General features: G+C 42.8%; 1 protein-coding gene across 1 annotated transcript in view; it reads right to left on the minus strand.

Annotated features, from left to right (window-relative positions):
* The window catches only part of wnt9a (wingless-type MMTV integration site family, member 9A), a gene marked incomplete at its 5' end in the record, with an annotated part of 26,191 nt that extends 15,439 nt beyond the window's left edge, over nucleotides 1-10,752 (minus strand). The window contains 2 exon segments of the mRNA XM_084327240.1: nucleotides 10,547-10,710; nucleotides 10,714-10,752. Of these exon segments, the coding sequence (XP_084183366.1) occupies nucleotides 10,547-10,710; nucleotides 10,714-10,752 (203 nt within the window).
* Between the last annotated feature and the right edge of the window lie 8,359 nt (nucleotides 10,753-19,111).

Genomic DNA, 19,111 nt, shown 5'->3' on the forward strand with positions numbered 1-19,111 from the left:
AAGCCCAAAACCCAGAGTTCCTCCATCAGTCTCAACCTGCTGGCTGTGTGGTCTGGAGTCTGTCAGGACAACCCCCCCTCCTTCCCGTCCTCCTCTTCCTCCTCCTCTTTCCCCCCTTCTCATGGTGGGGCAGTACTCCCCCCGCCCCATATTCCCACCGGCCAATTACTCTAAACGAATGCCAATCATTCCCTCCAGCTGTTAGCTCCAAACAAAGCCTGCTCCTAGACAAAACCACTGCTCTCCACAAAAGGTAACAAACCCAAAACAACGATATCCACGTAAACATGTATGTGCTGGAAATACACAGGCCGAGATAGTTTACCATTCCCCATTGTCACCGGACAAGCTGCCATGTCCACCTGTGAAAAATCTTAACCGCGATGAAACCAATGCTGGTGTGAAGATAACAGAGTTGACTTTTGAAAGAGGCCCTTATGCCTCTTCTGTCTTCTCTCTATCTCTCCTTGTCTGTCTGTCTGTCTGTCTGTCTGTCTGTCTGTCTGTCTGTCTGTCTGTCTGTCGGGCTGTCTGTCTGTCTGTCTCTGTCTCTCTCTCTCTCTCTATGAGAGTCTCTCTCTCTCTCTCACACACTCTCTCTCTCTCTCTCTCTCTCTCTCAGACTGTATTTCTCTCTCTTTCTCTCACACATTTTGTGGTGTGTGCTTTTAAATGCTCCTTTTTCAGGGGGAAAAAACGAATTCTCCTAAGAAAATGCTGGATGAACTTCAGACCACCCTGCCCAGGTCCCATCTGGTGTCTTTCAGGCAGGGGCCGTGCCAGTAGGTAGTAGGAATGCAAGCGTGTGGTGTTCTCCCACTGGCCCAGTCTGTCAACTATGGCCGTCGATGTGTGTTCCATAGCTCAGGGCTGAATGTTTGTAGAAGAAACCATGATTCAGTTTCAAATGACTCTCTCGGTATACAAAGCGTCTCTGGGGCACTGCACATCATAGTGATGTGAAAAGAATAACAATCGTTGCACGTTGAGATGCACGGATAATGAAATCATTGCACATTGAGAAGCGTGGATAGTAGAATTGGTGGAAAGCTAAATCACACTGATATGTCAAACTTATAAGACTAAATTAATCGTAAACTTTGAGTTCTCCACATGCAATAATGCAGAATCCAGTGGTTACCAGAGAGCCGTGCTTATAATTTTTCAGGAAATAACTTATTCGGCATGTGAAAAAGCATTGACTAATCGACAAAGTCTCGATCAAAGACCAAACTGACTGATTTGGGGGGGTGGCAGCCCTACTGATCTGTAAAATTGGAGTCAAATTGATCGGAAGATAATATGTATGTTTATTCACATCGTGAATTTAGAAAGATAAGGGTATGAAATATTAAGTATCAAAATGAATCCAAACAAAACTGAAAAAAAGAAGGAAGGAAGATTTCATAATGCATCGAATCGCATGCCTATAGAGAATCAACCTATCTTAAACCCAGCCCTCTTTTCTTGATACGACAGTTGTGATTGGAGGATCAAGAAAGGGGGTTTGAGATAGGTCCATTGGAAACAAAATCGCTGTTGGATAGGATCGTTGACACCCCTAGTACAATTCAAGAGAGAGGGGGAAGGATGAGGGATATAAGAAGGTCTGCACTGACACACCCCCAGTAAAAATACATGGGACCTCTTTCACCGGGGGTCGCAGTGATACTCTCCTTCCATTTCAAATGTAATTTAAGCCAGAAATATAGGGGAAAGAGTAGGAGGTTACTCGCGAGGCAAAGCTATAAGATTAGCCACCGGTTGAGAGCACTGAGTGATGTGACCGCTCCTAACAAGCTGTGACTGACACAGTACAGTAACATGACAGAAAACAAAGTTATAAGATTTCACTAAGTCATTATTATTTGAGTGATGAGGGCTCTCGTCGTGGTGAGGATGTGATGCAAAGTATTTCAAAGTGCTGCTTATTCGCTAAGTTAAAGGGGGGAAGTGAAAGAGGGGAAAGTCCCCTATCTTGGAACAGCTGAACTAGACAGGATATGACCAACCATTATGTCATCTGCCCACCCCCGGGCCATTTTACCACCCACTACATGACAGACATGTCAGAATTCTCACACCAATTACTGACCTGGTCAGTTTCTAGTGCAATCGCTTTGTCTACAGTAGATAATCCACAAAAGGTTTTGGGTCAGTGTACTGTGAATGACTTGTGACACTGGAAATGTTAGCTTTAAACCCTCGCAAATTAAAATGTCACTAATTCCGTCTCTTTCTCAACCCTTTCTTCACCAAAATAGGTTTGTCCTGAGCCCCCCGGGCTCATTTTGGCTCAGCTCTCTCAGTGTGCAGGCAGCACGGTGAACGATGGAGCGGTAAGGAGCGCGGGACCCGGGGGTTTGGGAATGGGAGCGTGGAGCATGGTAAGAGGTTTAACTGCTATGTGAGAACTCGAGGCTTCGAGGGTCAGCGGCTCAGTTATAGTCACTGTGTGACTGGCACAGATTGGGCGCGCAACGGCGTCCGCATGACTCCCCTGTTCTAGCCTACACCATGGCACAGAGCAGCAATCCTGTACCAGCAACACCGGCGCACCAAACACGTTCAGGCACACACACACACTCGCCGATTCGCACACGCTGACACGAGAATCAGACCACCTCTATTTGGTAAGTGAGAGAGAGAGAGAGAGAGAGAGAGAGAGAGAGAGAGAGAGAGAGAGAGAGAGGGGGGGGGGGGGGCGTTCTCATACAGGTTGTTCTAGTGTAGATGGTCGACAACAACATTCTAAAGGGATTTTATTTCTTATTTCCTGTTGCAGTGTTTGCTATTGCAATAGTTGACAGGAAATACACTTGGGTCCACTCCAAACTGTTCTCTAGCAACAGAATTCCAGTGAAACCGTCTATACTCTTGGTGATACGCTAACTAAATGCTCTTCTGTGGATAACCATGGATGCAAAGTTAAACTGCTATCACAACCACAACCACAACAGCAGAAGCAGCTCTTTCCAGCCATCCATACAGACATATTATTAATGATTATTTGCAATTGCTACCAACAGATGACATGTCTTTCCGCCGTGGAAATCAAAACAGAGTTGCTGAAAGACCAACAGAAGTGAAATGCAACACCCTTGCTGTAGGGCAGCAAATGGTGTATTGTTTATGGTCTACAGTAAACCATGAATGAGGTGATGAATTACGGTGCTGTACTCGCCCGCTGGGTAACGGAACTCTAAAGTTACAAATGGTTAAAAAAAAAATGTTTTTTTTTTTTCCATTTTGGATCACCTTAAGCAATATTTCCAGCAGCATCGGTAATGTGGTTCTCTATAGAGGTAACAGTAGGGTTGGGAGATAATTCAACATTATCGTTCATATCACATCAGGGATCATACTGTGATGGAAGTATGATGTTGTTGTGCACAATTATGTCATGTGAGTGGATAATGACAACCACATTATTAACTCAAATGTGATGATAGCGGTTTGATATCACATTTAACATCATCATGCAGTTCAATGTGATTAACGGCAATCAGATTATTTATCTTGTGATGTTGCATACTGTACGTCAACAGTCATTGTGATATATATTGACCTAGGAAAACATTTGCGATGAATATCATGAGTAATCTTAGCTGACAATCCTTTCATCGCTTACTGGGAGAAGGAGAAGAATTACTCTCCTTCCTTCTGTTGAAGGCTATAACAGCATTGGCAAAAGCATGACTCTAGGACTCCTTTTTGGTTTATTGCTCCTGAAAATTGTTAAACATAGATGGGCCTATACATGTCGGCGTACGTGACTGCATGGGTAATTTGTTCTTAATAACCTGAGGACATGAAGGCTGTGTCGGCTGTCCAACTATTTCCCCTGCGTTAGTTAACAGACACTTAACACATTTTATGGGTGCAAAACCGTGTTTTTTATCGTCAGTAGTGTTGAGAAGGTCACTTGAAAACGCAATCCATTGCATCACTGCCCAGTTAGCAAAGTGAAATTGGTTCAATGTTGAAATCACATCAGTCATCGTTTTGGTTGAGGTTGAAAATTCTATTTTGAATCAACACTGAATCAACGTTGTTGACAACTGATGGCCTTTTTTATACCGGAAAAGCAACGTTGAGTCAACACAGAGTCGATGTTGGCAAGAATATTTCCGCTAAATGTCAATGTAATCACTTGTTTCTTCAAGGGTTTCTTAGTGGGGTCGGGGGGGGGGGCAGTAACTGCAATGGATTACAGTTATCATTTTTTGTAATGAGATTACTGTATTCAGTTACTTTCTTCCCCATTCTTCTCCAGCCCTGTTAACACCCATTTGGCAAACACACACTGGGGGCCATCTGAGTGCATGTAAGGTCAGGCCTCCATAGGTATGTGTTAGTGCCTGGTAATCCACCAAAGATAAGAGCCTGTGGCCATGTGCATCTGCAAAACACACGAGTACATGTGTAAAAACACACAAAACTTATGTAACTCACTTTCATTCATCTGTCATGCATTTATTAGTCATCACGAGCAGTCGAGTGTGTAGTAAACGGTTGTCTTGGCAAGAAGACTTTCTTGTCAAATTAAGTTAAGTTGTACTTTATTGTCCCTGTGGGCAAATTATTCCTCTGCATTTGACCAATGCTAACCAATCAGGAGCTGTGGCCAGTCACAGGCGCCGGTGGACCAACTCCAGTTGTAATGCCAGTACCTTGGTTCAAGGGCAATGGCAGGAGTATGTACCTAGCATGCATGTCGTTCGACAACATTGCCAACATTGCCTTCTATTGAAAACAAATAAATCAGTATCACCAAACCCATTACAACCCCAGACTGAGGCACGCAAGATGAACACATGTTCCCTAGCTCATGAAGCGGCTCTGTGACAGACTCCCATGTAAGCCACTGCGGGGAAGCACATTACTCTCTCTAGGGCCCGAAAATTCAACTTGAGGGTTTGTCACTCTAATCTTGGCCCGCGTACGTCAAGTGCCATGTCTCTAGTCTTCCCACAGACCGAGCAGAAGAAGAAAGTAGCCTGTGGTCCCGGATGAAAAACCCATGAAATGGCATCATCTCATCAATCCCTGACCACTAAAAGTATCATGAGTCTATATTGGCTTTCCTGTTTTGCAAATTACCCATGTCCTCAATCCCATCTGCAGAAAACATCATGCCTGTATACCTTCCTCTTACCAACGAAGAGTTTTCCCTTCCCACGTGTCTGCCGAGAGACTATCCACCCATGAAGTGCACAGCTGACTGGTAGAACTGCTCTGGAGCCGCCCTCCCTTTAAAAGCCAATACGTCTTAACTGTGGTTGGCTCCGGCGCGCTGATGATACCAGAACCATTAAGCCTTTCGGATGTGAGTGGGCTCAAACACATTTTAAAGACCTTCTGAAACCATGTAATCTTCAAGACACACAGTACAACCATGTCATTATACAGTATGAACCCGGTAGCAGCCTGCATGTGGACGCACAACTGAAACCGTCATAACAAAGGTGTGTACCAAAACTCGTGGGTCGTTCTAAATGATTCAACCCATAAAATAAACAATGTTTCTGGCGCCGAGGGCTCTTGAGGAAAAGCATATTGGAAAATAAACTATATTCTGCAGACTGTATTAGCTAATTGAGGGTGATTATTTTTCTGCTGAAGCTCAGTGAATGAGCTTAACGTTTACATAAATCAAAGATCTAGTATGGCTGAGTTGATGATAAAAAGGCATTCTATACATCAAATGCATTTTGGTCACAACTAGGCACTACACTGAACATCTTTTTATTTTTTTTTCAAATCCTATTTTCATAGTGTGCACTCTCTGCCTTTAAGATTTAGGCTGTTTTCACATTTCATTTCCCACTCTCCTAAGGTTACACAAAGGGGTTAGAAAGTGCTGATTGAGGACGGTCTTTTACACTCCCAAAAGACACTGCGCCCCCCTGTGGAGTCTATGAGCACAGCACGGCTTTCACAGAGATGTCAGAAAGCAGGGGCACTCACAGTGCAGGGCTTAGCTTGAAAACCCAGCTCTATCAGAACGGATATATAAAGAAAACAAAGCTCTCTTTTTCCAGCAGGCATGTGGTCCCTTATCTGCCGCCTCCAGGTTTGCATGATCTCACTAGACTACATGGTCATGCCGCCAGTGCCCAGAGAATCCTATCTCCTTGGCTCACGGTAAAGTGATACCCTCTGAGGTGTGGCTCTAGCCACAGGATATCCTCTGAAGTTGGGAAATCCCTCTATCCTCAGCGCTCCCCGCCCTGCCGCGCGCGTCAGGGCTAATCAGTTCTTAAGGCCCGGTAATGAGACGCCCGCCACCACTGTCTGCTGGGCTATGCCAGCCTGAGCCCACACTAACTCTGCCGCTCCTAATGAGTGGTAATCACCCAGCATCCCCCCACAAACCACAGCAGGGAGACCTGCACGCACATGAGGCAGGAGGAGGAGAGGAGGGAGGGGTGGGGAGGGGAGGGGAAGGGAGGAGAGGGGAGTGGAGGGCAGGGCAGGAGAGATGTTTGCATGGAGTAGATGAAGTTACATCTGGTTGCATCTCCGTGCCACACTACTGAGAAAAAGAGGTTCAGTGAGCTTTAAAGATGGATTTAAGCTTAAAATATACACCAGGAACTGTTTGAGGAACATGATTAAAAACCTTTTTACAGTATTGTACTCTCCTCCTAAGTAAATTTACACACATCCCATCTGTTGTGCTATTCTTGGGCATACTGCCAAAACTTAATGGGGCCGAAAACAATGATAGCATCTGAAAGTGCATCGGCTCTCTTCATTATATACTGACTGATGATAGGGTGTTTAACACCGTTCCAATAATCAAGTACCAAGCAATAGCAGCCACCACTACGTTGGCTTCCTCCGGATGATATGGTGCCTCAGACTGATTGGTCACAGTGGCACGACTGTGGGCAGTATTCCTGTATATGTCGCGCATGAACTAAATAAAAACAAATGCCTGACTCAGTGTTTGGGCTTGCATTCAGTGCAGTTTACAAGACCACAGAATGACATGCCACGGACCAAAAGCTCCAATCCAAAAGAATGGGACCGTCTCTAGCGGCATTCCAAACCTCCTCGACCTGAACTCTGAGGGGTCAGCCGAGCCAACAAATCACTCCCTTTCCCTCTGACATTTCGCTGAATATTCCCCGTGGGATAGGTGCTGTCACCTATTAAGCCCAGAGGAGGAGATCTCCACGCATGGAAATCTTCACACCGCGGTAGCCATAATGATAACGGACTTGAAGTGAGAACCAGCACCTGCCACAACAGGCGGGGAGGGAAGGGAAAATGAGTGCTCACATTCTTGTGGCAAAGGATGACAATTTAAGCGGGTGCTCGACTACGCCAGGAATCCCACCCCACCCTCCGCTGCGCCAGACTACGGGCAACAGGGATTGTGTTTATGTTACACTTACGCTCCACCGCACTCTGGAAATTGGGTATGCAACATTGACCCTCTATTTTGGAGTAAATCAGTATCCAGGAAGCCCTAGGATGCCTCGTGCCTCGCGGGATATTTATTTGAACAGGTCTGTGTTAGTATGTAGTCCACTCAATGTCATGCGGGGGCTCTGTTGCCGAGTGTCATTGGTGTCGGGTTGCTGGGAAGTTGGCTATGACATTCTGCATGTATCTATGTCACCTGGGCAGGGTCTTTCTCCGTTTGGCTCATGTTCCTCAGCTGCACAGCTAAATCATTCACTGACACTCATTCTTATTCTCCTCTCCTCTGGGCCACAGGATAATGGAGCTGGAGTATTGTAATACCACATGTATTTTTTTTTTGCACTTCACAGGCAAAAGATACAGAACAGATTGACTGAGGGAATTGAAAACAAGTGCTAAGTGAATAAGTAAATATGCATTTTACCATTAGAGCTGATGCGTGTGCCAATTTGGCACGTCAACTTCGATACATGCTGGTGCGGGGGCCGAGGGCAACAGGGCTACAGTGGATGACTATACTCTACTAGAGATTACTTGATACTCGTGTGAGTTTTATAGATGGCAGAGTGTCTTTTAGACGGGGGTGAGATACCGGTACTTCCAGCGCCGTTCCAACGGGAGAGTCCTAACAAGTGCCACATGTTATTAAAACATGCCAGTGTAGTGCACTGGTGCAGTGGTGCAGGCACCTTCATAGGGACAATAATAGGCCTTGATACATGGCCTCTCCCGTTAAGCAATATCTCTGGCCATTCCGCCAGCATTGTTATCCAGAAAGTGAAGACGGGTGCAAGTCTTTCCAAAACATCCACCCTTGTTGCTTTGTCCAGACCAGTTGTCTGTGATTTATTGGTTTCATTACACCAATATACTGTAATCCTAATACCTTGGAGATCCAAGGGGGGGGGGGGGGGTTAGACCCTTAATTCAACAGGCTCTGAGGTCTAGCAAACCCGTTTACAGCTTCATAATACCCAACAGGTCCCGGGGGACCAATCCCTGTGTGTGTGTGTGTGTGTGTGTGTGTGTGTGTGTGTGTGTGTGTGTGTGTGTGTGTGTGTGTGTGTGTGTGTGTGTGTGTGTGCCCCCCCACAGATTCCCGGCTAACAATGTCCTTATCACCCAATACTCCTGGAGCTCACACACCACTCATACCTCTAAATAAGACTCTGCTGGAGCTTTGTGTGTCATCACATCACAGAGACTATGACCATTTGTCTTCTGTGTGACTTGCCTCTGCTCCGGGGCAGCATTGTATGCGGTGCAACGGAGCACTAACAACATCCATCAGCACAGATATTTGTGTCTCTATGCTTCTGTAATACTAATTTCTTTTTTTTAAGAACGTTGAAATGTTGCCCAAGTGGTGTCAATCTCTCACATGTCCTGCTGTGAGGTGCCACTGTTGAAAACTATGACTATTATCATGTATAAATAAGTGATAATGACTCGTAAATGACAAACAGAGAAAGACACGTGGGCTCGGCTACTTGGCTTGGCCATGTTGCTCTTTGGGGCCCTTCCCTGAGTCAGTCTCTGTTCTGAAGGGAAGACTTGAGTGAAATGTATCTGACCAGACACGGTGAGGTGCAGAGTGCTGTGCAGACAGGAGGTCACGGTGGGCACCTAAAACCCAAGGCGTTCCTCGAGAACGACTCTATTTGAAATATACACACCCCTTTACATAACATTTAATTTTTTATGATATTTTCAGTTTTACCGAGGTACCGGTCACCAAATAAATAATTGACCATGGTACTGTCATGGTAAACGTTGTGTATCACTGTGCTACCGCGTTTTTGTACTTAAATAATATAATAGTATAATCCGATTTAAACCATGATGGAAATACCATGACACTTTTTCTTACAAGCGTAGCCTTTAGCTTTTACCAAATTAAACATTGTTGATAGGATTCATGTGATCGAGAAAGATACCTTGCCCTAAGTGTTTAAACTGTTTTCAAACTTGGTGGGAGCATGGAACCCAGGCCAGACTAGTTCTCTGTCTGATGTTTATGCTGGATGGGGAATGTTCAAGCTGAGCAGACGTTTCGGCCACCAGTTCAGTGAGCTAGATTGCTTTATTGTTACCAGCTGTCGAGACTGAAGCCTACACTCACCTTTTGCTCCACGTCTGTTTTCAGAGCAGACTTACAATATGATATTACAAGTGTTTCAACAAAATAATCACACGCCCGCTGCCTGCCAGTCAAATATGTCAGCAGCCCGTTGTGGGCATTAGCCCGCCTGTCAAGGTCATCTTACCTTCAACTGGAATGGGCTTTTTAGTCAAAAAAGTGGTTCACAACTTTTACACTCGAGATATATCGGATTTTACAACAACAACACCACCCTGAGCCTAACTGCATTGGCTATCACATCCTATGGTAGCATCGCTACAGGAAACAATGTTAATGACGCCCTGTAATTAATTATTAATTATAATGAGTACAATTATATTCCATCGTGGAATTTACAATGAAGTTCCATAAATAGCCTACTTGGGATTATCCTCTGCTCTGACATTGTTGTGTGATTTTCCCGAGCTTCAAATTGGAATCATCTCGTGACAACCTGCTCCAACCACCCGCTGTGAAGCAGCGACAACCTGCTCCAACCACCCGCTGTGAAGCACCGACAACCTGCTCCAACCACCCGCTGTGAAGCACCGACAACCTGCTCCAACCACCCCCTGTGAAGCAGCGACAACCTGCTCCAACCACCCGCTGTGAAGCAGCGACAACCTGCTCCAACCACCCGCTGTGAAGCAGCGACAACCTGCTCCAACCACCCGCTGTGAAGCAGCAGTCCGAACACTGCGCTGCGCCAAGTGCCGCGCGCGAACTGACAGTTCAGTTGAGGACCTATACGTAAATTCTTGCCGACAAAAAAAACACTGAATTTACTATAGAGCGAAAGCAGATGCCCAAGACGAATACCAGATCACGTGTGAGTGGTGTTAATCATATTTGTGTTGCTGTTGCTGTTGTTGTAAACTTTATGCCTGCATTGCAGTCTACACACGGACACCCTCCCTGAGCCAATGAAATCGATGACAGTGAGTTAGCCTCACGACGAGCATGTGTTTAAGTGAATCCAGTGCTTACCCGAAATAAGCTGTGGCTGGTCCAGGCAAGTTGAGAAGGTACACTATCACTGTGAAAGATAACCATCCCAGGAGAAGGTGTCCATCCAGCATTTTGCTGCGGCTCCAGGGCAGATCATTTCGTTTCTCCTGAGTAGCTGGTGTGTAAAATCCCTTGTTGAACGTTCAGCACTTCTTATACAGAGAGGAATTCTGCGCTCCTCCCATTAGCGGAGAGCAAGTGGTGTGTGGAGAGAGAGAGAGAGAGAGAGAGAGAGAGAGAGAGGGGTGAGAAAGAGAGAGAGAGAGGGAGAGAGTGAGTGGTGTGTGTGTGTGTGTGTGTGTGTGTGTGTGTGTGTGTGTGTGCGTGTGTGTGTGTGTGTGTGTGTGTGTGTGTGTGTGTGTGTGTGTGTGTGTGTGTGTGAGAGAGAGAGAGAGAGTGAGAAAGAGAGAGAGAGGGAGGGAGGGAGGGAGAGAGAGAGAGAGTGAGTCCAGACAATGCACACAGACTGCACTAGTTAGTCTAATTCTGTATAGGCTACTCTTTCCTGTATTCCGTTCGGATAAACTCTGTGGATAAACTGTCTGAATAGGCTATGGATAGACATTTATGGGATAGGTTTTCCTTTTTTGAGGTATGTCCAAGCTTGCCATAGTCACTGACAATCCAAACCTGGGTCTATTGAGTTGGCTTGCAGCATGATAGAATAATCCTCCCTATTTACCTTTGGACAGTGACAATGTAGTTACAGAATAGTAAGCCTTTAGTTGGTTATACATCCAGCAGCAGTGGCACAATATAATACACTGCAACGTATTGTCCAAGGTACATGGTCTGAACATTTTCTCAGTACTGTGTTAAACTGAATTTGAACCCAAGTCAACTTTGGGTCCAGTCAGTGGTGAGTGTGTGTGGGATCTGTTGTGTCTGTGGCATATGAATGGGGGGGGGGGGGGCATGTCATATACCATATAAGGTGTCCAGTATCCATAGTTTTTGGTTAAAGATTGTCCTCTGAAGTTAAAGATCAGTCTAGTCTTGTCTTTGAGAGACATCACGGCCAGTTCCCTTCACAGTCAGCAGCAGCAAACACTGAAATGGGCTCATGTCTATAGTTCACTGTTACAAGAGGAAAATAAGTTTGTCAGCAGAGAGAGCCTGTAACTTCAGGCTATTTCAGAAGTGATGAAACTTTTAATCACAGAGCAAAACATTATATTGAAAGTCATAAATCAAGAGGCAAATCATCAATCTTTCTTGCAACACTTTCTTGCAAGCATGGTCATGCAAATATTGAGTGTTTGTTACAGTATGCATACTTTTTAAGAGGTAGACCGGTGGTTAACAGTTTGTCTGCAGACCCTCTTTGTTCATAATCTACTAATATTTCATCAAGGTCTTGGTAGACGAAGGTATTTTTAGTTGAGAAACTAAAAGCACCTCTCTGGTATTATGCCAATATTCACAAATTGGTCTAGGCACTTGATTTAAATGAGTCATGTTGAACGACATCATCAAACGCAGCGAGGGAACGATAATGTGTGCTGAACAATTTCACAGATTTGTCATGGTTAAATTGACTTTTCGATTAGCCCTCAAAATCAATGACTATTGGCAGATGAAGGGTTTCTTTAGTAGCGACAACCCTACTTAACTCCTGTGTAAACACCTTTCAATGGCTACCACCTGACATCTTTTGTTTCCACACACACCTTGGTCTCATGGCACAGAGAGAGAGAGAGAGAGAGAGAGAGAGAGAGAGAGAGAGAGAGAGAGAGAGAAGAGAGAGAGAGAGAGAGAGAGAGAGAGAGAGAGAGAGAGAGAGAGAGAGAGAGGTATCTGAAGTTGGGAAGGCGCCAGGTTTCCTCTGCTACACCTGGGGAGCACTCCTGCCAGGATATGGCATGAAGTCTATTCATTCCTAATATCAAACAATATTCAGCTCATTCATCACGGATCAGTAACATCAACAGATGGACCGACCAGCGTTTGCCAAGTTGCTATTTATTGCGTGGTCAGATAAACAAGGGGTTAAGTGTGTATTAGCTAAGTTAGAGATGATTACCGCAGTGAGCTTCGTGTAACGCAGGACCTCTGAACTTTCCCCATGCACTGACAGATTCGGCCAGATGTAACTATTGAGCTTTTGACCATGATCACAGTGTCAAACATGACAGGTAATCTTGCAGATATTGAAAACATGAAGAATAGTGTTTTTCGTCAAAGCCAGTTTGATCGGACAAGACACAGGAAATATGAATCAGGGCGGGTTTATCAGTCTAAAAAATGTGCTACCGCTTGGAGCTGCTGAACTGCCACCGTGTGCCTCTTGATGATGTATGAAATGGATGAAATCCACAATTGAACTCATATGAGCACAGCATGCGTACAGGTATGTACTTGAAACCAGAGGAATGCATTTTTCTTTTTACAGTATGCACTTAACTGAACCTCATATGGTAGGTATACCCCCCCCCCCCCCCCTCCTCCTCCCCTCCCCCAGCAAGAAGCCCTGCTTCTTAATAACACCTGGTTTTAAGAAGATCAGCTGGAGGGTTTCTCACTACATGACAGGAATGGACACTAATCCGGGCAATACCCACTGGTCCTGCATGTCTGGTGAGTGGGATAATTGATTCCCACACCCTTCTTAAATGTTCTTTCCCCCCCCCCCCCCCCACTCCTCCTGAGATCAGGCAACCAAAGAAAACAGTCCTTGTTTCGTTCTGCGGTGTCCAGGGAACGTAGCAATGGAGACAAAAGCGTGCAGTAAAATAAAAAAATAAAAAAAGGATTTCCTATGAGGGTTGGTTGGCTTTGGCTTGTCAGTGCTGTAGGTGGTAGCTGAAAATGTGTTTGGTAACTGACGCTAATCTCTGTGAGCTGTCAAGATCCTTTCCCTCCCTACTGCTGAAGATACAGCCTCCCTCAACCGTCGTTTTACCCTTCTCTGTGCCTCTCTGGCTATTTCCCCTGAACTCTCTTTCTCCCTCAGAAAGATACACACCTATATACAATATGTCATTGGGTGAATACTTTTTTTTTGTAATGTAATGAATATTATTCGGAAAACCAGGCGTATCCGGTATCCTGAGAAAGTCACCCTTGAATAAAAAAGTGTGGGTGCACCCTCGCCTTTTTTGTAAAAAAAACATAAAAGAAACTCCACCTTGTTTCAACTCTTAGTGTGACTAGAATACTCAGACTGGATTAGTAGTTTTAGCCGGCAGTGTTACATTTCTTTGCAATTACAATGAGGTTCCTTTGGGCATTGAGGTCAGGAGCACTTCTGTGCACACAGACTATTCAAATGAGATGGAATGTGCTGTAGGATGTTGATGGAGTTTGAGGTATTTCCTTATGCAGAGACAAACTCCCGAACGCACACCCTATCTCCTCAATGTATATATACGGTATCTTGAGCAACCCCGTCCAAAATGTAATACTGCCCTGCCAAGCATCTGCCAAGTGTCCGTACGGATACAACTGATTTGGCAAATGGAGAGTTTGGAGAGTAATTAGTTATAAGTACAGTACAGATTATCGTCTTGTCAGAGTTAACATGCTATATGGTATCATGTATCATAGAACATCGGTTTGTCTCCTCTCTTCATTTACTTTTGATCAGAACCATGAGTAGAAGCTCAGACCTTCGCGGACTCCTCCTCCTCTTCCTTGCGTATTAGCCTGGGTCTGACCTTGTCTTGATATCGCATCCCTGGAGAGGAATGTAAATCGTATCCGTCCAATCCCAACCCAGTTACCACCAACCTCCTTGCTCTCACCACCCCTCCTCTGCAGCAGGGCCACATGATCTTTTCCATGCACCAGACATCATTTGTGGCTTAGGTTTGGAGGCTGACGGTGCGTCTGCGCCGCTCTGCTGTTTCAGGCGTCGGGGGGGCTGCACCATGTGCTGCAGTTCTCAGGATCGGGGCTCGGGACCCGTCTGAGTCTTCCTGGACTCGGAGGAGGAGCTGGTGTTTTGGAAACCACAGTGCATACAAGGCTCGTTAATGAGCTTACCGGTAGCCGCCGTTACTTCATCGAGACGCTGCGGTCGCTGCTGAGACGTCTGAGATGATAGAGAAAGAGAACTGAATCATCCAGCTTCCCTCAAGTCGCCAGTGTGGCAACATGTTTGCCCTTGTTATAAACAACAAACACATCAAGACATTGAGACCGATGAGAAGCATGAGACCATGATCCTCTATTTTGTATTGCTATTGTGTGCATCTGGGTCAGATCCAGCACAAAGGAAGCCAATTCTTGCTTTATCAACAAAAACAACTCATTCGGTTAGCGAGGATCTTCACCCTCTCCTCGCATCATCAAAACAACCCCCCATGTTTGGCCTGGAAACAACAGCTAATCAAAAAGCAGGGGGGGTTATGGGAAATGTGGTCTAATCATGACAATTAGGCTACCATTTGTTTTAGCAATGGTCTCCTGTTTTACTGAAATCATGCCAAGATATCACAACCAATCTGACATATTCTGTTGAAAATCCTCCTTGCAGTAGCTGTTGTTACCCTAACCCAGAAGGATTTGAAAAATTTAAATGACAGTTGTCAGGACATAAAACCAATGATCTGTTGATCTTTACAAATCAAGACTCAATGATCTGTTGATCGTTACAAATCAAAACTCTACAATAGCATATCCGTCAGTGTTGAAAATCAAATCAAATTGTGACCTTAAATCAAATGGAATCGTGGATTTGGAGAATCGCGACAGCCCTACTAATTATTAAATGACACACCGGCACTGCTAAGAAGATGAAAGTGACGTCCAATGATCGAAGGGTTGGTGGTTCGAATCCCGCTCAAGCCCATGTCCATCCCATTGCCGTTGTGTCCTTGGGCAAGACACTTAACCTACTTGCCTCGTATGAATGTGTATGCATGTGAATGAATGTTGGTGGTGGTCGGAGGGGCCGTAGGCGATGATTATTCGCCACGCTTCCGTGAGTCTGCCTCAGGGCAGCTCTGGCTGCAATTGTAGCTTACCACCACCGGTATGACTGTGTATGAACGAATAATGGACTCTGTGAAGCGCTCTGAGTCAGAGCAACAGTCAGTCAGAGAAGAGCGCTATATAAATCCAATCCATTATTATTATTGAGTTAAAGGGATAGTTCGCTTTTTGGACATTAAGTTGTATGAAATACTTACCAGTAGTGGAAGCAAAGCTATTAGCTCAATAACTGAGTCCTGTGGCCTCTGGGTTCTGCGCGAACTGAACGCAAACAGGGTCACACAACCAAACAGTTTGAATCCACACCACAACATAATAATAATATAATAATAATAATAATAATAATAATAATAATAATAATAATAATAATAATAATAATAATAATAATAATAATAATAATAATAATAATAATAATAATAATAATAATAATAATAATAATAATAATAATAATAATAATAATAATAATAATAATAATAATAATAATAATAATAATAATAATAATAATAATAATAATAATAATAATAATAATAATAATAATAATAATATATAATAATAATAATAATAATAATAATAATAATAATAATAATAATAATAATAATAATAATAATAATAATAATAATAATAATAATAATAATAATAATAATAATAATAATAATAATAATAATAATAATAATAATAATAATAATAATAATAATAATCACACCACAACATGCAGGCAAAAGGGTTATCTATTTCTAACACTAAATCCTCGTCCTCTGGTTCGCTAATAGCTTTGCTATTACTACACTACTGGCAAGTATTTCATACAACGTAATGTCCAAAAGTCCGAACTATCCCTTTAAGTAGAGCGGGGAACAAGAAAACAGTGAAAAGAATTTTTTTTTTTAAAGCACACAACCGTCGTTGAATACACTTGATCCTGGAAAGCGAGGCTTTTGATAATGATGTTGATCAATTCAACAACCTTATTCATTCCAGATATCAAGATCTTGTCTCGTAACTCAAAGTAACTCCTATGTCAGATATCTGGCATTAAAAAACAAACAAAACACCATCAGTGTTTAGCATAATGCTCTGCTTATTTCTTTACATAATAATATAGGGTACCTGACTTGCATAAAATACCTTTCACAAATGGTGAAAGAGCAGTGGCTTGCTGTGTCCTTGGTGGTATTCTAGATTAGTAGGACCAGCGCAGATGAAAGTACTACTAAAAGAGTCAGAGGCAGTACTCTCATCGGCAAAAGAAATTCCTTATTGAAACACTAAATAAATATTGCATAAAGAAAAGGAATGCACTTCAACAATGGATTTCTTAATAGAAGGAGAAGGCTGTGCCAAAACCATCCAACGAGCGAGGAGTCTCTGGGTAACCTCACAGAGACTTAAAGGCCCCATCCGTGATCCAAAAACCTAAACAAACTGCTAGCCCCACCACTTAAAAATAAGAAACAGGAATGAAGATGTGTTTAGATCTAGTTGATCTCTTGATAAAAGGACTGACACTAGACAATTGGTGAATGGTAAAATTGTATTTGCTCTATTTCTTTTTATCTGTATGTTTACATTGGTAATGTTTGTAAAAACTGGGGTAAAACAGACCTATCTTCCAGGTTAAGAAAGTTCCAAAAAGCGTATTATCCATCTACAGAACAAAATATTGAAGATATATGAATATATATACCCCACATGTATATATGAATATACCCCACATGGTCAAATCAATTCTGGATTGGAGCTTTAACTCAAATAAGGCACTGGAGCACACAGGTCATATTGCTTCATTTATTATTATTATTATAAGGTTTAAATTATACTTTGCACTTAAAAATAAAAAGCAATATGACCTGTGTGCTCCACTGTCTTCTTTGGGTTCGCTTATAGCTTTTTGAAGTTACCCAGAGACTTATTGCTACTAATATGAGCCACTCTGTGTACACAGGCCTGAACCCCCCCCCCCCCCCCCCCAATATCCAATAAGCATAATAATAAAAAAGCGGTGAAAAATTACACAATATTCAGATTAGTTTTTGCTTGTTTATTTGTCTTTTTGGATCCCCATTTTTGGATGCCATTCAACAATGGCAGCAGCTAATCTTCCCAGGGTTCACACATAATAAAAGCAACAAAACTAAACAACATAAAACAGTGATTCAACAATTCACAGATAAAAGGAAGATTGCACTTCTTATTAGGCAAACATCAAAAGCCCTCATCGGAGCTTTTGTTTCTTACTAAATACATATTGTCATGTGTGATATGTGCGATAACGGTGTTTTCCATTGTTTACAAAATGATAAAGGAGTTAGTTAGCTACTATAGTTTGTGCCAAGGGTTTATTTTTCCCTACCCTTCCTGCCTGACCACATACATTTTATCTTGTCCAGCAGGAGATTAGAGAACGGTAGGCTCTGACTCAACAGAAGGAGCTCCTCCACTGGCAGTGAACACAGTAGTGGAACTGAATCCCCAGACTTCGTTTGGGGCATGTAACCTATGGTCCATGCACATTTTCCTGTGAGATGTTATGACATATACTTCAGCCAAATTGTATGTGTGCGTGTAGAGGCTTGTCCCTTCCAGAGAATGCCTGCTACTGCAGGAGTGTTGGACACCGAAAGGCTGGAAGTAATATGAAGTCAGTTCGTTATACGTGTTATCATCATCATCATCATCATCATCATCATCATCATCATCATCATCATCATCATCATCATCATCTTCATCTTCATATTCACCATCATCTTCATCTTCATATTCATCATCATCATCATCATCATCATCATCATCATCGATATGTTAAGGTAAATTTAGCCTTCATGAAAAAAAAAAAGTTAACACCACAGAATACATTATTATAGGCTATCACAAGGCATGAGATAGTTGTAAGTTTGGCATGGTTTTGAGGAAATGTTAATTTCTTTAGATATCATCCATCTTATCGTATTTACTTACTCATTTAGTGGGAAGCCTGTGGTTTTGTTCCTCCAAGAATTAGATACATTTTTATCTAATTAACCTGCAAACTATATGTATATCAATGGACCTATCGCAAGCCGCGCCCTCTGTCGCTTCCACCACAGTTGTAATTGGAGGATCAAGGAAAGAGGGCGGGGCTTGAGATAGGTCAACCCCCAGCATAGGCTGCTAGGTATTTTATTAATCTATGTGCCAAAACCACAAGATATGATCCACTCATCGGTTGCCCGGCAACCTGTGAAACACCCTGCAAAGACGGTGTGTGTACAGAGTGACAAATCACTATTTGGCTGTGGTCAAACTCCGCAATTCATCCAAGTTTCACCTCATGTCAATGGAAAAGAGCAATTTCCATTGACACGACACAGCCTCAACAGTAAAAGTAATAAAAATATATATAATAATAATAATAATAATAATAATAATAATAATAATAATAATAATAATAATAATAATAATAATAATAATAATAATAATAATAATAATAATAATAATAATAATAATAATAATAATAATAATAATAATAATAATAATAATAATAATAATAATAATAATAATAATAATAATAATAATAATAATAATAATAATAATGGGTGCCAGGGAATGACAGGTCGATGTGTGTAACATAAT

The sequence above is a fragment of the Notolepis coatsorum genome, assembly GCF_963971535.1.
Source record: "Notolepis coatsorum genome assembly, chromosome: 13".
NCBI lineage: Eukaryota > Metazoa > Chordata > Actinopteri > Aulopiformes > Paralepididae > Notolepis > Notolepis coatsorum.